The 25,692-nt window shown below is 40.4% G+C and overlaps 1 protein-coding gene and 1 long non-coding RNA gene across 2 annotated transcripts; one reads left to right on the top strand and one right to left on the bottom strand.

Moving 5' to 3' along the window:
* The first annotated feature begins 23 nt into the window (after positions 1-23).
* LOC146978620 (brevican core protein-like) lies at positions 24-18,414 on the top strand. Its single transcript, XM_085791445.1, has 14 exons — positions 24-238; positions 6,706-6,785; positions 6,994-7,377; positions 7,533-7,707; positions 7,940-8,067; positions 8,275-8,568; positions 8,818-9,672; positions 10,195-11,700; positions 15,206-15,313; positions 16,037-16,195; positions 16,295-16,377; positions 16,763-16,907; positions 17,068-17,250; positions 17,568-18,414. The coding sequence occupies exons 1-14, from the start codon at positions 219-221 to the stop codon at positions 17,684-17,686; spliced, it is 4,239 nt and encodes a 1,412-aa protein (XP_085647571.1). The 5' UTR covers positions 24-218; the 3' UTR covers positions 17,687-18,414.
* On the bottom strand, positions 12,018-12,208 carry LOC146978621 (uncharacterized). Its single transcript, XR_015037103.1, has 2 exons — positions 12,130-12,208; positions 12,018-12,091 (listed from the first exon to the last, which is right to left on the bottom strand). It is a non-coding gene; the product is annotated as an uncharacterized LOC146978621 (long non-coding RNA).
* Positions 18,415-25,692: the final 7,278 nt, after the last annotated feature.

Raw genomic sequence — 25,692 nt, 5'->3', positions numbered from 1 at the left:
CCTCGGAGTCAGTCGGACAGCAGCAGCAGCAGCAGCAGCTCCCAGCTCATTTATTATACATATATACTCATATACATAACACATATACCTGCACAGAGCATCCACAGCCCGCTTCCCCCTCTCACAGGACAGGAGTCGCAGTGCAGCAGAGAGGAGCTGAGGGGGAGTAGCTACTTTTTACAGCGGAGAACAAGTCAGCCCGTCCCGCATCCGCTGAAATGCTGCTGAGAAGAAGCCGGTAGGTTTTTCTGTAGAGTTGCAGTGATGGTGATGAAGATGATGTTGTTGTTGATGATGCGGTTTTCTCGTTTCAAACTTCTCCTAAAACTCCTAATGTGTCGTTAAAGTGCTGGTGCCGTTTATTGGCTTGTAACAGCTGCTGTCCTCAGCAGAGGTACTGAAACTGTGCGCGGCTATTTCCTCTCGGTCCTCTGACTTCGACTGACGCAGTTTGTTCAGTTTAACTTTTTCCTTCATAAGACTTGACTTGAGTTCCCTTCTTCATCTTCTTTTTTGTTGTTGTTTGGTTCTCTGCGCAGCTTGAGCCCCGCACTCCTGCAGGGCTGCAGCTGCATGGTTGGGGGTGTTTCTGGAGGGTTCACTCACCTCCACTCTCCCCTCATCACCCCATCATAGTCTGATCACATGAGAGAGAGAGAGAGGGTGATGAAGCAGACTGACTGTCCTCTACACTTTTACACAGCAAAACCTGCTTTTAATGAATTCTGCTTTTGGCCATGTAAAGTGCAGATGCTGTTGTACTGTATATAATCTCTGAGATGTTCCAGTGCCTGTAGGCGACATAAAAAAGCTGCTTTTTCTGGTCTTAAGTGCACATTTAGCCTCCTCTGTTCATTTTCTGTGCTGCACCTTGGGGCTCAGGTGGACTTCCGTAATGGACAGGTAGAGCAGTGGACTGTTAAAGATCCTTCTCTTCTATCCGATGGCTCTCTGGTCTGATTATTTCTTACCTCTCTGAAAACTGGAAACGCTGCTTCTGTCTGACCACACATTTACAGACTGAAAGCCACGATCAACAAATCCTTTAGAATAAGCAGAGCCGCTCATTTATGAGCCATTAAACCCTGAATGTGGTCGTCCAGTGCCAAGACTTAAACATGAGTTGACAAAAACAGATGCTGATTCCAGTTTTAGGCAAAACGTCGTCCCTAAACTCAACACAGAACATCTAGAAAGCAAAATTTTACTACTTTGTTTTAAGAAGGGACAGAATTCCAGTTGACTTTTTCTTGTTTTGTCCAAGTTAATAGATTTTCACAATGATTCACATACTTGCAAATAGTGAAAGGGAAGATCCTTTAACTTTACCATCATGTAGAACAATATAATGGACAAATGAAACTGCATAGTAGTAATTAAACTAATAAGATGAAGCTGAAGTTTATAAAGAATATATTTTATTTCGTGAAGGATACAGATACCACCACTTTTTTTCCCTCATACATGTCATTTTGAGGTAACAGTCTCCTAGGGAGAGTGGCCCGTCAGTATGTTTCTGCTTTTTAAACTTTGGAGCAGAAAGTGAAGAGCCTGGAGGGAAATTCTTGATTTTTGATGATAAACTCTTCAAGTAGAATTTCCCATTTATGTCTTAATATAGTGCATAAAAGGTTTTATGTAGCCAGGGTCAAGTTAAGATGTAAAGTTTAATATAAAAGCATCTATGTATCTGTTTTTTCTTGTTTAAGTCTTGAAGCTTAAAGCCACCTTTGTGTATATTAGAAGTAGAAAGACTGATTTTGAATGTGATGTATATTTTATTTAGAAAGAGACAGAGCACAATAAACCATTCACCTTGGAGAGATGCATTGCACCAGGTTTTGGAGGTCTTGAGTCCTTGAGCAGGAATCATTGACTGTGTGCTGGTATAAGAAGATGTGGCTGCTTGAGAGACACAAATGAAGGAGTTCTTGAAAGGAAAATGCAACTCAGTAGATCATTCATCGCCTTGATTCAGCTCAGTTCATTGTTTTTATTGTCAGCAACACATGGCAGAGCACAGACTGGAGACTCCCTGATTTCCAGGCAGAGAGGGAGTTCACAGCCAAGTGGTTTATAATAGACTGGCCATGCACGGGCTGCGCTCCGACCATGGAGCGGTTGAGTCAGGCCTGAGATCAGGTGTTTGTTTGAAGCATCCTTTTGAGTCTTTTCCCCCAGCACAGTGGGTGGTGAATCATCTGGTGGGTGCCCTTTGCCAAAACTGCCATCTTGTTAAGATTCAGACATGTGGTTTATCTGAGATGTCTGTGAAATGATGTTTGGGAGGTGGAGGTACGTGCAAATCATCAGATGTGTGGAGGCGCTTACCTTTGATGGTGCTGAGTAGTGCTGAGTGAACAGTTTGACCAGGGTCAGAAACTAAAGAACACAAAGGCCCATGATGAGATGCACGATGAGTAGACGACTGGACACCATCTGCTGCCTGAAGAGTCACAGATCAGACTGTTTCTGAGCCTAAACTCAGACTTTTTCCAAACAACGTCCTGTTAAGAATCACTGCCAGATATGCAAAGTGTGCATGCAGTGTTTTATTTTCCTTTTACTTAAAAACTTTGGAAGCTTCTGTGGTGAGATGATGCATTTAATGGGCAACGTTGTGCTGGTGTTTGGTGCTTTTTGTAAGTGGTGCTTCAGTAATCAGGCTGCTGTCATCAGCATAGATGAGTTTGTGGGCTCTGGTCTTTGGGGGTTTATTTGTACAGAGGTACTTAAAGCATCACAATGTGACTATTTTACCTTGAAATTATAGTTTCACGATCATTTTGAAGTTTCATGGTCCTGTAACAGTCGACACAGTGCGTCCAGCTGCCCTGGTGTTACACTATGTAACTTTGGTTTTCTGCCCAGCACCTTTTTATGAGAACACATTGGTTTCGCCGTTTGGGAACACGTCACACACCAACATCAACACCTCTCACGTAGCTACAAGAAGCTAGCTACCTCACTATCGTCAGTGTGTTCGTCTTGGCAGAGATGCCAAAGAGACCAGAGAAGACGTTGTCGGAGGATGCAAAGGAAAAGAGCAAAGTTGAACAAGGGTAAAACCTGGACCGGCTTTTTACTTGTTGGCGAGAGAAAAGACAGTTTACATGGCCGACTCCGAACTTGCCATCTTGTTGCTGAACCAATAAGGAATATCTCTGTCGGTTAGGAGGGCTTCAGTTCAGTCAACAAATGCATGTGTGCCGCTGTCCGTGAGTGGAGCGCAATTCACAACTCGTAATTCCAACAGCACTGTAAAAGGGAATTACACTTTACAACTGTAGGGGGACCCCGAGAGCAAAAACAACCCAATTCTTCCACACCAGGGATTTAAGGGTTCATGCAGGAACGGATCTTTGTTGTGAGAGACAGTCCTCGTTCAAGGTGAATCCTTTGTCGTTGACCAGAAATCTGACAAAGACAAGATAAGCAGCAATAGAAAATAAGTTAATTAATCAGTTATCTGATTTTAGAAGCTTTCAAGTATCATGAGTGGAAGAGATACAGGGGAGTGAGGAGAATGACTTAGCATAGTGCTGTTTCAACTGTTCATTCCTCAGCTTCATTTTGTTTGAACTTCATGTCCTTGAGTCAATAAATCTGAAATCTAAAGAGGAAAGGAGTGGAGATGAAAGGAGACGGGTAAAGCCACAATGCTCCCGTGGCAAACAGTGAATTTCTGCCTTGTCAAAACACGCTCACTGTGCGTTATAAAGAGATCCCTACTGTATATTATCATAGACCAATTAGTGCCAAAAACCAGTCCAAGCTCAGCTCTCCGCAGAGTTTCAGTCAAACCAGTGTTGGTGCGTGTTTTAAACCGGCTGAACTGGGATCAGTAGTTATTTTCCAGCTTATTGGTGGAGACGAGGTTTTCCTGACTGCTGCAGAGACCACCCACAACTGCATGTACCAAGCAACTTTCTGTTGTCAGTGCAGCCTCTTAATTGTATGTTCCTTGTTTACAGTGACTTCTTGCATGAAAAAGTGAATCCGGCCACTGTTGTTTTGAGTCTGATTCACATGCGCCTGCTCCACTGATGACCAACATATCAGTCAGTTCAACATCCACTTACTGCAGGAGGAGGAGGAGGAGGTGACTGGATTAGTTCTGCTTGTAGATAATGCACTGGCTGCAGTTTAAGGACCTGTTAATGCAGCGGGTGGCATTGATTTCAGCTTGCCTTGGTTATTTACTTGTGTTAAATAAGAGCAGAGAGCTGCAGAGTGTCCAATGATGGTGAGGCCACATATGTCAGCACAAACTCTCACATTTGTAAGACGGGTGCCACGGTGTCTTAATGTGGCTGTTCCCTTTGTGTGAAATCCTGCTCAGTCGCAGTGGTTTAAAACTTTCCATCCCTCAATAGAGCAAAAGAGAGAGAGAAAGAGGAGAGCAAGTGTGCCAGTGTCCTGTCCTTTAATTTTGCCCGAAGCCTTTTGTAAGGGAGTTGGTCTAAAGTGAAAGCACAGTGTGCAGCTGTCCTTCTGGCCCACTGCTCGCTTTTTGTGAGAAGTTTTCTTGTCAAGAATACTAATAGTGATACCAGCTCCGTGGAGTCGGCCCAGCTGGTGAGGAAACAGGCGGCAATTATGCTGCCATCAAAGGAGGCCATTTAATATGTCACAATTTAGTTAGAGATGCGTTTGTGTCAGCTGCGTACGAGGGATGCGTTCGATTTACAGACGTCGGCTCACTCCAGAGGCTCCCATCTCCTCCGCGTTATTATTAAGCTATTATTGAGCTTTCACATTAAAGACGACAGCTCCTGTAATGATGTGTTGATGAACGTCTGTGACTCTCTGAGGCTCAGAATGAGGCGATGCGTCAAAATCGAGAGATATATTCCTGTTTATTCATTCTCATCATGAGATAAATGGAGATGATTGGCACACACACAGTCACAGCACACACACTCACACACACACAGTACCTCCTCTGTGCTTTGCTGAGGATTTCTTCGGAGGCTGATCTCAACACGTGCCCTTCAAGAGTTTAGTTGTTTAGGTGACATCAGCAGCGGTCAAACTGATCTGGGACATCTTTGTTGGAGGTTGTTTTTTTTCTGGACCTGTTTAAAGAAAAGCTGGCACAAACATCTGCTCTGAAAAAAGATGATTGTGTCAGAAACCCCTTCGTAACATTCAAGCTCTCTTTAGTTTTCACACAAAACACAACTGTCAGCATCACCCTTCTTTTTTTAGGGTGCTTCCCCATAGCACAACTCACAAAAGAAACAGATAATTGCTCTAAAATTCACTTTTGGAGCATAAAAAACAAATATCTCTTGGCTTTGATTCACTGGCTGTAGTCTGTATAATGGTAGAGTCATTGATGCCTGATGATGCATTTGTTTAAAGTTTATGTAAAATGTGGATTTCTTTAGAACCAGTAACCAGAGTGGTACAAAGCATGACAGAGATTAAACCTTGAACTTGAGGGGGAAGAGACACCTTGATGTCAACATTCAAACTGTGCCACATTTCTAAATGAAAAAGAGACACTTTGGGTGAATGATGATGAATGAACATTTGCAGCTCTATCGTGGCCGCCTCAGGAGGTTGAGTGAGGTCACTGTGAGCGTCGTGCCATGCCTGCTGGGTTAATAACAGGGACAGGCTGGTGACGGAGCGCTGGCAGGATGCCGCTGGGCTGAGACGCCGTGTCATTAGCTCCCGGAGGTGATGAATGGCCTGTGGTCAGGAGCCTGTGCTCCCTGCTTCCCTTTGAAAACCAGAGAAGTTGCTCTTTCATGCTGCGCTGGTCGAGCTCTGAGATTTCATGGGACTTTTGTTAGTGTCTAACACAACGATGTTGCTCCAATGTGATGACTTGTATTAGACAGAGAGGCTTTCTGCCCAATTTGTCAGGATTTCTCTAAATGTATGAAGTGTATGCCCAGGTACAAGTTTGTTTGTTGCATTCGGCTAAAATCCTGTGCGAAGTTTTTAATGTTCAATTTTTGTTCAAACGTTTTTTGAGAGATGTTGATTGAAATATTTGAGATTTTATTACCTGGCTTCTCTGGTGTTTTTCTAGAGAATGAAATCAGACTTGTAATTTTGGTTCATTTCCAGATCACCCAGAAAACCCAATTTATATCAATGTAAATGTACATTAGAGGAAGATTATCTTTCTTTTTTATTATTACTATTATTATGAAGGTATTTTATTCCCAGAGACAGATTTTATGAAAAATTGTTGTTTGTTTTATTTATTTTATAAATTGTGATTTAAGGACCTTTTCCTAATCTTTACTCTGTATATCTGCCACGTGAAGCTCTCATTTGTTTACAGCATGTATTTGTAATATTCGGCCTAAATTATATCCGAAAGCTGTAAATAATATTAAATAGAAATGAGCTAAAACTCAGAGCACTTTCTACCCAGCTATCTGTACATAAGACTAAGTGAAGTGAAGGTCCTGTTATAGGTTGTGACCTTTAATATCACAATAAATCAATTTGGTGAGATCAATAGAGCATGTTCTCCTGACTAGCTGAACCAACACAATTCACGATTTACAGTATCAGAAACTGCTCTGCCCATTAAAGGTTAAATGCGTGTGAAATTGGAAACCAGAAACAAATCATTCATTCATCACTTTTTCATGTCCTTTCCCTCGTGAATCTACTCATCTGTGTCAAAACTGTATTCGGTCTTAGTTATTGATTGTGTTTATGTCTTTCTCTCCGTAGACATGTCCAAATCCTATCACTTCTCTGTGCAGTGTGCCGTCTCACTCTGGCCTTCCCCGCCCAAACAACATCTGCATACGGTATGTCCGCATTTTCCTATTGAATGTATATCTCAGTTATAATACAGCATTGAATATTCTGTATCAGAGAAACTATAGTTTGTCATTCAGTTGTAAGCAAAGAATGCAAAAGTCCTTTAAAAAGTGAAGGCATGATTCACTGTCCTCTGCAAATTCACAGAGCTACTCTGCTCTTCACGCTCTGTATCCTCCATCTTCTCCTCTGCAGATGATGACCACCCCCTCCAGGTGAACATACCCCACTCAGGTCCTGTTTTTGCCCCACTGGGCAGCTCCATCTCCATCCCTTGCTTCATGTCTCTGTCCTCCACACCCACCACCTCCTCCTCCTCCTCTGCCCCCGTCGAACCGCGGGTCAAGTGGACCGTGGTGTCCGGCGGGGTGGAGACGCAGATCTTGGTGGCGCGGGGTCAAAGGGTGAAGGTCAACGAAGCGTACGTAGATCGCGCGGCATTGCTCAACCACTCGTCCTCTTCAGACGACGTGTCACTGTGGCTGGGAGATTTGCGCTCCAGTGACTCGGGTCACTATCGCTGCGAGGTGCAGCAAGGCCTAGAGGACGCCAGTGACATCGTACAACTCAAGGTCAAAGGTAAAGAAATGGCAGACATGGATTGTAGTCAAAACTTTTGTTTGTTAACAACAGGGATTTGCTGTATTAGGATGTTGTGCCTCTTGTTATTGGAATTACTTCTTTACTCCAAATCTAAAAGTGTTTTTAATGTGTGTGTGATGCTGTGTGTTTAGGTGTCGTATTTCACTACAGAGACGCTTTGGCCCGCTATGCGTTCTCCTTCCCCCAGGCCCAGATGGCTTGTGAGGCCATCGGGGCAGAAATGGCCACTGCTGACCAACTGCTGGCAGCTTATTATGATGGATACGAGCAGTGTGATGCCGGCTGGCTGGCAGACCAGTCTGTCAGGTATTCTTATCACCTCTGGATCCTCTGTATGACTGTCAGACTTGACTCACACAAATACTCAAACCTGTCCCAGTTACATCGTTTGGTCTATTCTTAACATTTTCGATTTGACAGAAACTGTTAGTTTTCACAATCGTTGGTCCATATGAATGAACTGTGCTGTTTAGTCAGTCACACAAACTTTAGGAGGTTAATGTTGCAGGACCAATGCTGAGTCTTTCGATTCCTTCAGGTACCCAATCCAAGTGCCACGTGAAGGCTGCTATGGAGACATGGATGGGCAACCGGGAGTAAGAAACTACGGGACAATGGACCCAGATGATCTTTTTGATGTTTATTGTTACGTTGAACAAATTGACGGTACGAATAATAACACATATTTCTACAGCTGAAACCTCACTGATACTAGATTTTTTTAGGCCAGTACTGATCTGAGAAGAACTGACAATAACAATGTGTCAGTTCATATTTACCTCAATATTTTTGCTATAGTGAGAATTGTGTGTAACATTTGTACTACAAGGGGCAGCTTTCTGTTGAATAACAAACACTGTTTTGTGTTTGCAGGAGAGGTGTTCCACGACCCCATCCCACAGCAGCTGTCATTTGATGAAGCACAGTCGTACTGCAGAGCTGCAGGGGCAGAGCTGGCCACGACAGCACAGCTGTACTTGGCATGGAGCAAAGGTCTGGACCGTTGCAGCCCTGGCTGGCTGTCCGATGGCAGCGTGCGCTACCCCATCATAAAACCCAGAGAGCGATGTGGAGGCCCCCAGGCAGGTGTCAAAACCCTTTACCGCTACAGCAACCAAACTGGTTTCCCAGAGATGTCCAGCCTTCATGACGTTTATTGTTTTAAAGGTGAGTGTTTTGTGACTCAAAAATGATTGTGCATGAGATAGAATTTTAATTTTACTTTATTTATTTATTAGGCACACAGTAATCAATCATCTTTATGAGGTACATTTTATGAAAAAATAAATTTTGTGCACATTTTGGTGTGTGTAAACTTTTTTTTATGATTTGTATAATAAAACTGTACAGAGATGGACTACAGTTGTCTTCATACCTATAACTTCATATTATTAACTATGTATCTGTCTTCCAAAGATCACAGAATTGCCCCAACTGACTCTGCTATGGACTACATGGCCACAGAACCTGAAGACTTTGGACAAGATGTTGTTATTCTCACGGACACTGATCAAGAGCTGCATCTGACCCAACATGCTGACCAAGTGGAGCGTGAGGCTCAAAGTCTGCTCGAATCTTTTCCCTTTGTCTCCCAAACTTCCACTGAGGAAAATCTGGTTGACACACACTCAACAGTTAATTCAGACACGACAGAGTCTCCTCTCCACACCACATCCACGTTAGACTTCATAAAGCCACTTGATGAAACTTCATCTCCTACAGAAATGAGTTCTCAGGATCCTGCACTATTGAACGGCAGCAGCAGCACAGAAACCTACAATTTCCCACAGAACACATCATTACTGCCCAGTGTTTACAATGAGACAGACTCCCACCAGAAGTTCAACTTCACCTTTCACCAATTCGAACTTGTGAACGCCACAGGGTTTCCTGCACCATCATATGAACCCCGCACAGATAACCTGACAGCAGAAGACACAAAGCCTGAAGAGCATGCACAACCATCTGAAAGGCCAGTGGATTCTCAAGAAATACAGGAGATCAACTTTGGTTTTAACAGATCACAAGCCAACTACAGCACGACAGACAGCAACTATACTCAAGAGGAGAATATCCTGGAGGCAACGGCAGCGATTCCTGATAGCATGTTCCAGGTGAAGATGGAGGAGGCAGCAGTAGCCGAGCCTTGGCTGACGTCTCCCTTCACTCAGCCACCAAGAGAAAGTGGAGAGCTTCTTACACAAACTACTCAAACTCCCAATGAAAACCTGACTTCACTATGGCTTGATGGATCTGGAGATGTTTCTCAAGGTAAGAGTTTAATAGCATTTTGATATAAAAAAGTTTATCAGCTCTGTGAGTTCGTACTTGCTAACATGTTGATGATTAACAGGTATTGTATTCTCCATGTTCATTATCTTAGATTAATGTGTTAGCAGCATGCTAACATTTGCTAAAGTGCTTGGCTGATGGTTATTTCATTCCTTAAACAATTTCAGCCTTGGGGCACAAACTGTACCTGTTTAACTGTTTATGATTATCCATCTATTATGATGTCAACTGGACTTTTAAGCCAAAAAAAAATACTCCATGGTGGAGAGTTAAAGCACTGCCACACAATAAGATTTGTTCTCTTGGGATCAGAGTCATTTGTGTGAAATGGCACTTTAATTCCTCAAGTAGTTGTTGAGATGTTTCAGTCTGGACCAAAATGAACCAACTGAGTGACACTGCAGGCTAAAGAGCCATAAAGCTAGCATGGCTGAAAACACCAGTAACTTAATAGATAGCTCTGACCTTTACACATGCTTTGTTTTTTGTTTTGTTTTTCAGAACGTGACATTGACATTGAAGCAGTCACTGCCACATCCGATTCTTCCACTTCCAGCTTCACCACTCATCTGTCACCTTCTGCTACAGCTAGCAGCGCTCCAGCTGAGACTCAGACTGTACACCCAGATCCAACGTCTTCATCCGAAAACATTGACAAACTTGGCTCCAGTATCTTCTCCACAGCAGCGCAGTTATGGGAGTCTCCCAGTTCTAAACAGGAAGGAAGCACCAGCGTAGAAACCGAAGACACAGTCACCATGGAAAGTGATGAAAAGCAGCTGCATCCCACAGAGGCTGAAGACAACCTTGTTTCTGGAGTAAGTTTAGCTACCACTGAGTCTCCAGAGGGGTCAGACACCTCTCAGCTGCCTCCTGATTCCACCACGGCACAATATCAGACAGCATCGTACAGAGTCTATTTAGATACCGCAACCACGGCTTATGAAGAGGCAAGTGGAGAGGAGCCTGAGATGGTTACTGCAATCCTCGGAGAAGATATTACAGTTGCTCCGACTCTTGAAGAGAATGTTACAGTTCGCCAAATCCTTGAAGAGGAAATAAAAGTTTCCTCAGCCATCGAAGAGGAGGCAGAAGTTTCCTTTTCATTGGAACAAGAAGTCAGAGTTTCCCCAACCCCTGAAGAGGATGTTACAGTGACCCCACACCTTGCAGATGAAATTAAAGTTTCCTCAACTATGGAGGAAGAAGCTAAAGTTTCCTTTTCACTCGATGAGGAAGCTACAGTTGTCCCAACCCTTGAAGAAGAAACGAATGCTCCAGTGCTTGAAGAGGAAGCTCACAGTGCCCCAACCCTTGAGGAAGCCACTTCTGCCCCTACTCTTGACGAAGCTAATGTTGCCCCAACCCTTGAAGAAGAGGCTGTTTCCCCGATCATAAAAGAACAAGCTAGCATTTCCCCAACCCTTGAAGTAGAAGCTACCACTCCAACCACTGAAGATGAAGATGAAGAAGCCCCGATCCTTGAAGAAAAAATGAATGTTCCCACACCCATCGAAGAAGAAGCTGACGTTGCATCAACCCCTGAGGTTTCCTTAACCTCAGAGGAAGAAGAAGCTAATTTTACCTCGGCCGTTGGGGAGGACGATGTCGATACCACCCTCCCTTATGATTCTCAAACATCTGACTCGGCTCTGCTGACCACCACGACTGGATCCCAAGAATCTCTGAACGGTCATGAGTTCAACAGAGAAACCTCCTCCATCACCTCCACAGCAATGCCCTCCTCCTCCTCCTCCTCCTCAAATACAAAATCCACCACCGCCGCCAGCAGCACGACCACCACACACTGGTCCAGACGCACCTGGAGCCCCACCACCTCGACACCGAGGGTTCCCCACAAGACGACGGAGTCCCAGAAGGTGATGCACCTCATACCACCAGTGGATCAGGGTCTGGTGGATGTTGAGTTTAGTCTCACCCAGCCGCCCACTCTGCTTATCTTGCCCAATGAGAGGGCAGCTGTAGGCGGTGCAGGGAGAGCTTCAGGTAATGTTAAAGCCACTCTCATCAGCCTAACCGTCCTCCTCTTGCTACTCGACGCAATGATCCACTAAAATCCCCTGGTCTGTCCTCTGCCCCCAACCTGCCTTTGTTCCATTTTCTGTAAAACACCTCCCCTCCTTTTCAAACGACTTCCCACGTTTGTTTTCACTTGTTTCAGAAAGCCCACTCACCCCTCTGACTCCTCCCACTTCTCACTTCTGTCCCTGTGACCCCGCCTCCCCTCCAAGATACTCACACTGGGACAGCTCCCATTTGACATTTGTCAACAGTCCAGTCTTGTTATGCATGATGTTTTCTCCCCTTATCCAAAGATTGACTTCTGTGAAGTACTGTAATATAGTGGTGTGGTTGAATGAGTGTTTTAGTTCTTCAACTATGTGATACATGATTTTCTGCCAGAGTGATGGTTACAGCAGTATACAACATTTCACAGAACCTTGATCAGTGGATTTTGTTTCCAGAAAATAATCCCTTCACGAAACAAGTGCAAGTTATTCCCTGCATCACCACTGTCTTCCTGCTAACTGTCAAAACTCACCGTGTTTTTTGCAGTAATCTGGAAGTAACATGACAAAGGGACTCTGTAATAGCAACTACAATGAATGTAACAGCACTGACCGGTGCAATCGCAATAATGTATTATACTTAATCCATAACTGTCAGGTCATCAACTGTTAAAACCTCCTCTCTCCTCTCAGATTTTCAGAGTATTGCTATTTTAGACGGTTTAGTACCAGAAGCACAGATTATTGTTATTATTATGTTTATAAGCACAAGAATTGTCAGTGGTGATTTGTGTGAGTGGTAACAATGAGCAACAAGTTTTTGAATGTTCTTTATGGGTCATTAATGTTTCATACTCAGATCATGCTCTATTGTTTAATCATAATCATTCAAGATTTGTATAGTATTGTTTTTAGGTGTGATAATGATAAAGTCAACTAAGTGATGTTTGTTTCTGGTCTTGCCATCAGTTTAAATCTGTTATTTTGTTTCTCTGCAGTGTCAAACATTTTTGTTTGAAGTTTTGAACCCCATCTCTGCCAAGAAAAGAAGTTAAACTACAGAATTGTCTCATATTTATTATGTAGTATCTCAAAATCTTGAGTTCCCTTGTGTATTGTTGACTTTATGAATAACCTTACGTCTGTTTTTTCTTTACCTGGCAGACATGTGTTTCTGCACAAGTGGCATAATCGACATAACTGGCATGATAATTTTCACCTTAAACTCCAAAAAAACCCTGGGAATTGCTTTTTAATACAATGGGTACAAATTTCCAATGTTTTAATCAGAGAATAAGGGTATTTAATTTAATTTCAGCAACACTTACTCTAGTTTCTATCAAAGTGACAGAGCAAAGTTAAAGAGTTGAAAATGATGCAAAGACATTACAAACCAGAGCAGCACTGCATTTGACTCTACACATATTTACAGGCACTTTTGAATTAGAATATTTTAAGATTAGATAATCGTTCCAGTCAGCCATATTTTTGGTGATAATTGACTCGCTTTGTGCAGCTTCTCTCAGCATGTTTGCAATTACATTTAGGACTAGAGTCTCTCCAAATATATATACTCAACAAAATCTTATTTAAAAAGTATATTAACACAACAATATACACAGTAATTGAAAATATAATGACTCATGAGTATCATTATTCTTGGGAAGGCAATGATTTAAAAAAAGAAAGTTAATTAAAAGGGAATTATGGAAAAAACAGCAGCTGATATACAAGAAGCTCTGAATGGAGGATGGAATATTTCTCAGCTACATGTATTATTCTATTCATATCACCCAATATACATTTTCTTTTACTGTAAGAGTGTTAGACTTGTTCATGGTGATGAAAATGAAAGGAAAGCATTTACACTTGCAGATCTGTATAACATACATTTTGCAGCACACTTTCAGTGCAGGACATTTAGTCAGGCATTCAAAACGTTTGCATAAATGAATGAAAATGGATCAGGAAAATTGATTTTCAGATTTTTTTCACATTTAATCTCAATTTCATCTTTTCCAATACACCTATTGAGCTATTTTTATATGGCAGTGTTCATAATGATAAACGACTGGAGTGGAGAAACAAAGTCACCATTCACTAAGCCTCACATCATCACCTACAGACAGTTTACTGTCATGTGAGGGAAAGTACAGGAACAAAATACATCAGGCAAACACAAATTTAACCAGGGTTCTTAGTACAAAAACAAGTTTCATTGCTTTATGCTTAAGACTTCAAAGGACTCTCAGTGTTTTTTTTTTGTTGTTTGTTGTTTTATTTTGACTCCATATGATCCTCATCAGGCTTATGCAAGGCAGTTATTACCTCTCATACACACACTGATTGTCTAAATAGCAGCATGTGAGTGTTAAGCATAATGACAGACACCACAGAGTTCTTGTTTATAGGGTGTCAGAGAAAACAAATAAACCTAAACCACTTGTGAAATGGTTAATTTCACGCTGCCATCATTTTGGGCTCTTTTACAAATTAAAAAAAAACTGAAACTCCCTCTTTTTTCTTTAGGGTCTTAAAATAACAACCCTCTAATGGTGATACTTGGCTCTGAATCTTCAACTGAAGCAATATTTCTCCATACAGGAGTTAGACAACACAAAGGTCTATTAAATATATGTCAAAGAAAGCACACGTTTTATTGGAAAGGAAGGAAAAAAGGTGTAACACCAGTCATCAGAAGAGGGCTTTTCACAGTGTAACCCACTGACAGTGGTCTCCATCAACATGCACCATCATATAGAAAATATAAACAAGTACATAGATAAAGGTAGTAAAGAAACTAGTTATATTTTGAGTGAACTATCTCCTGTTTCGATCCTTTTAAAATAATACCATCCAGTCACACAGTGTAATGTAACCTGTCCACGTTTTGGCTCCACCTTCACAAATATGACATGAAAAGCTGAATATTAAGGAGGAATGGGAGTAAAAGGTAGAAAGGTGATGTGGGAAGATCCACCCAAACCTGCTGCAAGAAAAGGACGCGAGGAGTTTGATACCATGACTCTGTGAAGTTTGTCCTCCACTGCCATCTGCTGACTCATGTGGATCATGATGCTTTTTTTTTTTTTTTTTAATGCATGATGCTTCTTATCTGAGGATGTGTCTTGAAATGTGCCATTCTTTCTTTGTGTTTATTTGTCTCTGCATATGTGTATTAATTTAACCCATACCATCGTAGTTCACATAGCCTTGTGATGCACATAACTATAGCTCAGATGATGGATGCACAATAGATTTGATACATGATTTCAATATTTGAAATCGACAATAATTGTGATATTCTTTTTTGATCCAGCAAACCCACCTTTTTCTAAATATTCTCTTGCTTTCATTTGTGCTTGCACATACCTGCGAATGTTTCTATTCCTATTTCTATGCACTTTTAACAATAGCATACTGTTATTTGTTTAAACAGCAGGATCATCTCCTAATGACTGGATGTGACTGTTGTGTTTCAGACCTCTGTGTGGACAACCCCTGCTTCAACGGGGGCACCTGCACCGACCAAGACGGGCAGATTAAGTGTCTCTGTTTGCCAACATATGGAGGAGACTTCTGTCAGACTGGTGAGCTCTCTGCTGTTCTTTGTGTAGAAATCACTTATTTCATGTCATGTTGATACTGTACTGTAGGTTTTGGTGCTGCTGTTTCATAAAAGAAAGATATATCATCATGCAAAGATACTAAATTGTTGATTTATGGGGACGTCCTTAGAAATCCAGGTCTTACATTCTACTATGCAAACAGACATACTGGGGAGGTTATGTACAGTCTTTTCAGATGAATTGTTCACACCAAACAGATTTATTTTATAAATAACCATACACTTCTCCTAATATATCCATTATACATTGCATGTAGCCCTCACCAGGTAGGTACCCAGGGCCCAAGACCCCCAGCAGCACCAAAAGCTCTTGAGACATTGTCATTTGTTTAAGTTAATATTATTGTAAATGCTTAACTTTATTTCTGATTATATTATAGTGATTTTGTTGTGTTGTGTCTATGTTGAGTCATTATTGTTGCTGCTCATCTTTGCTTTTCATCAATCAGTCAATCAGGGATCAATATGAAAGACAAATGTAAGGTTGTACCAGGGAACTCTGTGCCACTAAATAAACTTTTGTTTGATCATATTTTTACAAATAAATTGACACATGCTGAAGAAGTTATAACGCAGCATAGGAGATGCCTCTTGGCTGGTTTCTGTGTTAATCCGCTCATGCATTCGCTCAAAACTATCAATATTTAGAGAAATATATGGATCTTTACAACTGTGTTTCTCTCAGATATGGAGCGATGTGAGCCAGGCTGGGATAAGTTTCATGGCTTCTGTTACCGACACTTCAGCCAGCGTCTGAGCTGGGAGGTGGCAGAGCAGCACTGTCGCATGCAGGGAGCTCACCTGGTGTCCATCATGACCCCTGAGGAACAGAATTACATCAACAGTAGGTCCACAGCGCCATCTGTTTGTACAGGAAATTAGATAGTTGAGCTATTTGGGCCACCATAGTGATGAGTATTTTATCTCATTGCCTCCTCTATAGGCAACTACAAAGAATACCAGTGGACCGGTCTTAACGATAAGACCATAGAGGATGATTTCCGCTGGTCTGATGGAAACCCACTGGTGAGTAGGATTAGAAACCAGGGGAAACAAACAAACAAACAAACATGTTTTATACTGTTGGCAGATGTGCAAACATTTCTCACTGTATCACAGAAGGATTAATATCGCTTAGATGAATAATTTTTATGAAAGGCTAACCTGATCTGTATTTTTCCTATATTTCCTACTTCATTTATTAGATTAAAGTTTTGATAGTTGTATTTGCATGGATTCTATATCTATATTCAACACCTTTATTATTTCACCTAAAACAAATCTTAAAATGCATATTGTGTTATAAAAACATGCACAGACTCAACATTTCAATACATTATGTTAGGGCTGTTATTTCCTTGCATGCAAATACATCTAAAAGCTTAAATCTCTTTTCTCTCCCTCTTTGTAGCTGTATGAGAACTGGTACAGAGGGCAGCCGGACAGCTATTTTCTCTCTGGAGAAGACTGTGTAGTGATGGTGTGGCACGATGATGGACGCTGGAGCGATGTGCCCTGCAACTATCACCTGGCCTACACCTGCAAGAAAGGCACCTGTGAGTAAATGAACCAGAACAGACGTTATAGTCATAATTTAAAGCAATTTATGGATGAGCTCCCTCATGTGGTTACTTTGGGTTATTACATCTCCATACATTAGTTGAACAATTTAAGGATTCAAAGTTGGGAATAAAATGTTTTTATCTCTTCCAACAGCCTTGTGTGGTCCACCACCAAAGGTCCGAAATGCCTCCATATTTGGAAAATCTCGACAGAGATATGAAACGAATGCAGTGGTGCGTTATCATTGCGCCAAGGGCTTCCAGCAGAGACTCAATCCTCTGATCAGGTGTCTGTCTGGAGGCATGTGGGAGAGGCCCCAAATTCTGTGCTTCCGTGGTAAGATAAGAGATTGTTTTAACTCTTACGTAATATATTGATGGCAGTGATCTTCTTGTACACAATGTCTGATATAAAGTTATTGGTAACTGCATTTATAGTATGTAGCCCTACTTCCTGGATGAATTATAACTGATGAATTATCTTAATTTTGTTTTTAATTACTTACACAAATAAGAACACCCAACCAAAAAAAAGAGAGAAGAAAAAAATGCAATCTAAGAGGGAAACACTTAAAAAAAAAAAAAAAGATGTGGTGCGATGCATAAAATTAAATCATGAGACAGGAAAAATTAATATCTTTTATTACTTTTCAGAGCCTGGAGGTCCAACCCAGCACCCTGAGGTGACATCACTGACCGACGGCTTTGCAGCAGCCGACAACGAGTTTGAAGCCACTAAGGAGAAACCACAGTACTGGGACATCAAGTTTTAAAAAAAAAATCAGCCATGCTTTCCTTTGTCTTGTTTTCCTAAACTCTGCTGTTGTAACATGACAAGGTGTAAAGAAACGAGCGCTTTAACCAATGAATGCTCATACAGGTCAAAATGAACCACAAAAACGTAGAAACACAGAAACGAGCTTTCTCTTTGCCAGAGACCGTAAGTGCACACAAAGGCTCTAATTTCCTCTGAGGGAGGAAATGAATATTTAGAAAACATTCCTAGTTTTTAATGTCCTTTAAAATACTTTCTAATATTTGGTTACAGAGATTTTAAATAGTAAATGCAATGACTGGCAGAACTAAAAGAGGTTAAGTCAATGATTCTTTTTCACTATAAATAAATGAGTATGCCAGTGTTGAATCTACATTAATAACAATCCTCTTTGTGGTTTTACATCAAGAACCTTGTTATGAAATGGTGCTAATGTCTTCAAGACCGTTTTATCCAACAGAGATTTTTGTTTTCAGTGTAATGTGGGAATACAGACATTTTCCTGCTTTTCAAAGAATCCTACAACTCCAAAGCACAAAGTCAACCTTAACAAATAGTCAATAAATACTGTACATATACTGGTTTTCACACCTGTGATTGCTGTCCTCATTTTTCCAAGAGAGACCTTTGATTTCCAACAGACACAGTTTTGTTCGTCAGCTTTATGTTGTAATAAAGTTTTGTAGAACAGAGCGAAGAATAAATTGTTCTCTTATTTTACCCTTAGCACCGTGTGTGGGCTTCATTTCACATGTGAGGTGGAAATATTAATGAAAAGATGATGACAGTGATTTGGGGGATTTGGTCTTTGTTTTGTGTTACAGCCTATTCTTGTTGTTGTTTTGTTAGCTAAATAAGTTAAAGTAAATTAATTGTTTTTTTTAATTCTGAAATGGGATACAACAATCAAAGAAAAACTATAGTGTGGATTTCATGAAGACCTTTGAACTTTAACACCTTTTCAAAGGCTATATAACAACAACAAAAAGTCAGGTCAGGTGATCAATAGGTGAACGTTGCGTGCCCACGTTCGCTCCGAGTGGCAACTTCCGGGTCTGAAAAAATGGAGCCAACACGAAAGTACCAAAAACTTCCTGATTTGATTTGAACAAACACTTTTGGGACTGATTCGCTCTCCATGAAAACTGTACAGATGTTTTTTTTCTCATATAGCCAAATTAAACTGTTTTCTCATTTTATTAAAGTTATGCGCGTGGTCGTTGTCAGGTGGGTGACGTGAGAGTTGGTTAGCCGGTTAGCCGTTAGCTCCGCTGAACGAGGCTTTGGCTGAAGATGAACTCTACTCTGTTGTTGTTGTTACTTTTGGTTGGGTTTCCTGCAAGTATCGGACACATTTTTTTGCGGGTATTCGACTAAATGGCGTGGAGGAAGTCTTCGCTCTTTCCTTTTTTGTGGTGAGTGAAATTCTAGTGTTGTTTTATTGCTGTGCTGCTAGCACTGATTAGCACAGGTGGGTAGAGAGAGTAGCCAAAAACGTTAGCCTACTCAAGTAAGTGTAGCCTATTGTTAGCTACTTTAGAATAATATAACTCAAGTAAAAGTAAAAAGTAGCCATCCAAATATTTACTTGAGTAAGAGTAAGAAAGTAGGCCTACTTGGTGAAAAAACAACTCATTAATTAACTTATTAACTTAATAAGTTATTAATAATGGCGCATGAATGTAGCCTAATCAAATATCTTAACAAAAATAAAAAACAGTAATGAACAAATTCAGATATTGCCAAAGAACAACACTTAACAACTAAGACAATAAATTAAATCTTTACAAATTAACATAAATTAAGGCAAATTAAGCCAATAGGGCTGAGCACTGACTACCTCAAATACTGCTCATAACGCCCTTTGCGTTTCTAAAACACCTAGCCTAACACAAGGGAGTAAACTGTGAGAATAACCCCCAAATAAGCCGCTACACTCTAATGTAATTTTCCACCCGAATACATTTGACAGTTTTATACTCAAATCCTGCAGAGTTTTTTGTCTGAAGGATAAGTTGTGTAGTAGTTGCTCACTGACAGCAGACAGCCAGTCAGTGTTGTTTTCTGCCACCAGATGGCATCATTGTGCTGTGATTTAGCAAAGTGGCAAAATGTCAGGGAAACCAGATATCTCAGCTGAGTCTTTATGAAATGTTTTGATCAGGACCATATCAACCCGAGAGATACTGAAACAAACAAAACTGCTGCAGACACTTGCTCCTTTATGAGATATACCTACAAGATATTCAGAGTCATTTGTGTTTGGCTGAAGATGTTACCTCTGTTGTCTTGGCTTTTGCAAACCTTACAACTGCCTGCATGTAAATCTGTAAAATTCTGTAGATTTGGTATTGAACAGTCAGTCACACCACAAAACCACTTGCCCCCACACTTAGTGTCAATTTTTATTTTATTTTAGCTTTTGTAATCTACCAGCTAGAAATAATTTCAGTTTATTTACAGTTGCGTAAGACCTGAGGCACACAGTATAGCAACTATCAGTGTTAACCTGGTGACAATTTTGCAGTAAATTTTTAGTTGATTAGGAAAAGCGAATCAGTTTCCAGCTGTTTGAGGAAAAACATCCCATAGGCCTGTGCACAACAAACACTGGAATCAGAAGGAAACCAGCAGCACCTTCATCTACAACCTGCTCTGGAAACTTTCAGACAGCTGTGCATTTTAACACAGATGCTGTGTAAATCCTTGTTAAAATCAAAATTATTATGTTTTTATATGTAAATTGGATATTTCGGGGGGGGGGGGGTTATCAATCAGCCTAAACAAGCAATTGAAGACACCTCGGACTCTGTGAGTTTGCAGTTCTGTAATTGGCTGTAGTCTGCTTCTTTGTGGATCAATGAAGTCTGATCCCATTGTAGCCTATAATGTATTATTGTATATTTATAACTTTAAAAAATATGATCACAAATGTGTCAAATAGCATAAAATGGAAATATTTAAATTAAGTGCCGAAGTTAAGTACTTGAATAAATATATAGTAATAATAAATGTTGTTTTTATAGTAAATTTAGGACTCATGGCAACAACAACACGTTTTTTCATCATCAGTAGTTTTGTATGTGTGTGTGCAGAATGCAACAATAGTGTGAGTAGTTTCATATCAAGGTAAACAAGAGCCACCTTTTCTTTCTCAGCAATATGCCACTGAGCAAGACATTAAGCCTGATAAAGCTCTGCATTAGTGCTGCTCAGTGGCCAAAAATACAAGCTTATAGTTGCTCCAGGCAGCTCCCCTGTTGTGCAATATGTTTGTGTGCTAGCCTCCTTCCCACTGTTCCAGCTCAATTAAAAAAGACAGATCCACATTTTCAGACCTGATCAAACGGTGAAAGCCCGAGCGGATGTTCAGAGAGGTGTCTCTGTTGGAGCGGGGCTGCAGTTCTCAGGCCTTCAATAGCAGCACACTGCTCCGCCTGAATGCAGCAGGTTGGTGTCCGTCCCCTCAGTCACAGACCTGATAACACAGCTCCAGATGGGAGTGCATTGTGGGCCGTGACCCCGAGGTCACAGGGTCAGGGCGGAGTGAACAGAGGCCAATCTTTAAGGACTCCTCATGGAGTTCCTCTTTCTTCCAAAGGCGCGTGGCTCGCTAATTGAGGGCCCACCTCCCCAAACCCCAAGTGCGAGGTCATTGACACTCAGAATTGACCACTGGTGTGAAATGCAGGAAGAGCAGAGAACCATAGGGAGTGAAAAAGGGAGGAGTAGTAATTATTTTGTGTTTGAACTGAAGCTGCTGTTTTATTGTCTTCCTTTTTCTTAGTTTGTAGCTCGGACCTATTATTTTTATTGTTGATTAATCTCTCTGCTGGTTTTTATTGATTGTGTGAACTATAAAAAGTCACTGAAATCCCCGTTACTCGTCACAACAGTTCAAACTTATGTATATCCAATTTTTTTCTAAGCTGTCCAAAACCCAATATTTTAGTATACACTGATTATAAATCATAAAATCTGAAAAGTCGCATATTTAAGATAATGGAACCAGCAAATGTTTGGGATCTTTGCTTAATTATTTTTTTGTTTCAATTTCAGCTCCTGATCTTTTCAGCACTGTTTTTTGCTATGGAATAGCCTAACTTTTCTTTTTTTCTAAAAAAAACATTTATACCACATTCGCAGCATACATGAGAGTTGGGTTCAGATCAAATGTAGATCTATGAAAATTATTATTTTTAAAAAATTGAAATTATTCAATTCAGATAAATTTTTTTCTAGATAATACGTTGTGCAGTTGTCATACTGGGAATCGATGTGAGATGAATTTGCTGTCATATTTTCCCAATTGAAACAGAAAAACGAACATGTCAGTAATAACCAGACAATTAGTCGACTTCATGAGATTCTGTTTGTCTGCACAATGAACAGACAGAGGGGTTGAGGAGAAGTTGAAAAGGCGTGCCAAGTTGGCTGGGAACCTCAGTAGAAAGCGTTACCCACAACCCTTCACCCCACCATCACCGCTCACTGGGATACAAACAACCTTTGTGGCTTCTCTGCCAGAATAAGTCTTCTCTCTTATGCAAAAAACCAACAACGACTCGAGGCTTAAGCATTTACATTCCTCTTATAAAGTTAAATTATTAGGTTTCATTCATCTTCCATAGACCTATAGTCAGTCGTACTCTCACAGTTTTATCACAGGACATATTTAGGGAATTTGGTGATGATAAATATATATTTAGAAACTATACAAAGTGAAATAATGTTCTATTATTCTACTCGTGTGCAGGAGGAACCAGGTTTTTCATGGTACATTAATTCGTGTTCAGATACCTTGAGCTGGAATGCTGCTGGAAAAACTTAATTTTGCCCAAAATGTACAAGTCAAGTCGGAACGTGTTTTATGAAACTGCACAATATGTCCTGTTAAATAAACCTCTTTAACTGCTGATAATGGCTATGGGAAGGATTAACATTTATATTCACTTTACTTCTCCTCATATAAAACACAACGCGAGGAGTGATAACACCTCATGGGTTCTGCACAGCCTCGCACTCTTGTAATGTTGCATATTGATGTATTTCTCACAATTCCATATTGAAAAACTATATAAATTCATTCTTGTAGTATTTCATCTTACATTAATGCATCTTATTCCATAATAGTCCAAGTAACACAGTATTTTTTTCTTTCTAGTGAGCAAACTGCAATGACTTTGTTGTTTCAAAAGTACCTCAGGCGCAATATCAGATTTATGAATGCACTGTTTCTGGACTACAGTTTCTTGTCTTGTCATCTGCAATCTTTTACTAGCCAATTTACCATTGAGGTTCTTCATGCTATATTTTGTAGGACTGGTTAATGCTAAGTAAATTTCTTCTTCTTTTTTTTTTCTTTTTTTTTTTTGAAAGGGCCAGAAGTAATTTTGTTTAAGTAAAGACACTAGTGAACTGTTACACTGTGTGCAGCCTTATCAGACCCAGATTGTCCCAGTGATGGTGCTAAATAAATGTTTATTTTTCTTTCATCTTCATGTCTGTCGTCCTTTCACATATGGAGTGAGTGGTTTAAAGTGAAGTGCAGTGAGTTATAGCTTCCTGATGAAATAAAATGTCCTACAGCGAGCAGGTAATATTCTGTTGGGTTGAATCAATTGGCCACCAACAGTAAATGTGAAGTGTATGTGTTATATACTGTATATGTGATGGAGTAAAGATACAGTCATTGATAGAGAGTGAGAACTGTCCTTGAAAAAGTGTGAGTTTGTTGAGGAAAGCTGGCAGCAGCTGGATGCAGCTGTATCGGTTTCCCAGAGTGATGAAAACGTGCAGGCTGCCTGCAGTCAGCGGCGCAGCTCTCAGATCAGCTCCACTGATATAATGGCTTCTTTAATCCGAGCCAATTAGACCCACGGGGCACAGGGAGTGGCTGTTTTCACACTGCACCAATTTGCACTGGGGGTGGGAGGACTGATTGACAGGCAGCCGTGTGAAAACAGAGACACAAATAGGTTATAATTTGAACCCATGGAGAGGCAGTATGGAGGATGCATCCTGCATGGGAAAGGATTTGTGGCACTATCATTCATTGAGGGGTTTGTATTAGTTTAGGATGATTCACTCACTGACATTTTACAAACCCATAAACACGTAACTGCACCCAAAGAGAATCAGCGTGTTTACAGCTTCAATGTGATTTTAAAAAATATATATTCAGAAACTTTGTTTGAGGTAACCAATGTTTTTTTTTTAACCCTTGACCCCCTTAAACAAAGCAGTAACCTCTCATGTTAGTTTGCACACATCTGAGCTTTGAGCAATTCTACGAAAAAGTGATTTGTATTTCTATGTTTGAGTAGCTTGGAGACTGGCTTGACGAGATGAACTATCTGTAATTACAATCAGAGAATGTGTATTAAAGATTATTTTTTCTTTTATCTGTTAGATCATGTCATGACTCCTCAGGTTAATTTTATTACGCCTTAGGGCTACATGTTGGAAACCACTGTTCGTAATAACTACAGGCAACAAAATTCAGCACAATTCTTATTATTGCCATTGCAACATTTTTTTTTCTTCATTTCTTGCTTATTTGCATACTGACTTGCTATTTAAATCAAAGTAAAGTTCAAATAGAAAGCAAATTCAGTGAGGAATTACTTTCTGTGAACTGGTATTTCTTAAAGTCTGGCTACAAGGCATCATAATTATACCAAAACAAAACAAAACAAAAAACAGGAAAACAAAAAATCTGCCACAGATTTTTGTCATTTGATGATCTGATAAAGGCTCAAACATGTCGATGCTGCTGCCAGACCCTCGGTCCCTGCAGTGCTGCAGGACTGCAGCTAGGGGGCACTCTAGTCTGACCTGAGCTTGTACTGACTGATGCATGGGAATCACCTCTGTTCAATATTCAGCTGTTGTTTCAGTTCGTATGATTGAACCACGTGGGAAAAAAATCCTGAGAATGATTGTTGAGTGTTCGTGTTGTGCATGTCTTGTCCTCACAGCTGTTCCTCTGTACTTTGCACGTTCATTACCATACTAAGGTGTGTGTGTGTGTGTGTGTGTGTGTGAGAGAGAGAGATACGTTACTACAGTATATGGTGGTAAATTACTCTCTTAGTTATGTTGATGGAGGAAAATGATATATAATGACATAAATCAGATGTTCTGTGTAATATTTTTATGGGGGTTACTGTTTTATTTTTAGTATTTTGCTGTATTTTTCCGTATATTATGTTGTGGACAGTAAAGACCTGACAGGAAATGAGGAGAGGGGGAGATGGTGGGTGAGATGCATCAAAGCCAGGCCAGACTCCGAACACCTGGATGCCTTGTCATATATTAGTTATGTTGTGTTGATGACTTTGTTGCTCGGTGGGTTTTAATCACTGAGCCAAAATACACTTGTGGATAAAATCAGACATGAGAAAATTATCCCCAAGTGTCTCTTTCATGTGGACTTCTTCAGGTTTTTCAAATGGAAATTGATGTCCACTGTAAAAGATAATTCAATATTGACAGCAGCAGTGAATTAAAGGTCTTTGGTATCTATTTATTTCATTAGAGATATTTAGAGATAATTCAGATCTTTCACTGTCCATTATATCTTGTCACAAAAAAATATTTGATGACACTATAGGATAAGATTACATGTAAAATCTTAATTTGCAGCTCAATATTTCATTCTGAAAGTTGAGGAGGAATATGAAAATACTCAAGTACAAGTAGCTGTACAGCACTTGACTAAATGTATTGAGTGGACTGTTTGTAATGCTGAAAATTCAGCTTCCACGGCCTTTAATTGTTTAAAATTAAAGATTTAAAGATTTTTTTCCAGTGACAATTTCTGATGGTTCCTCGTGTTTTTAGACACAGTAGGGTCATCGTAATTTTTTTCCCCAACCATGTCATTCATCTTCGCTCATGTCCATGTTTTCCTGTCATTTTGAGGGACATTTTGAATTTTGAACATTTGGCAACTCATAGTCCTTTTGTGTCCAGCAGTTAAGTAGACATGTCCGTCAAATG

Source organism: Trachurus japonicus, chromosome 11, assembly GCF_045865225.1.
Source record: "Trachurus japonicus isolate A0001 chromosome 11, Traja_1.0".
NCBI lineage: Eukaryota > Metazoa > Chordata > Actinopteri > Carangiformes > Carangidae > Trachurus > Trachurus japonicus.
Note: the sequence above shows the minus strand (reverse complement) of the source record. Positions and strands in the feature narration are given on the sequence as shown.

Excerpts from the sequence above, each read along its gene's own strand:
- LOC146978620 (XM_085791445.1), top strand. The coding sequence starts at position 219 with ATGCTGCTGAGAAGAAGCCG. Across the intron at positions 11,701-15,205 it reads CGGTGCAGGGAGAGCTTCAG|ACCTCTGTGTGGACAACCCC; the intron begins GTAATGTTAAAG and ends GTTGTGTTTCAG. Across the intron at positions 16,196-16,294 it reads GGAACAGAATTACATCAACA|GCAACTACAAAGAATACCAG; the intron begins GTAGGTCCACAG and ends CCTCCTCTATAG.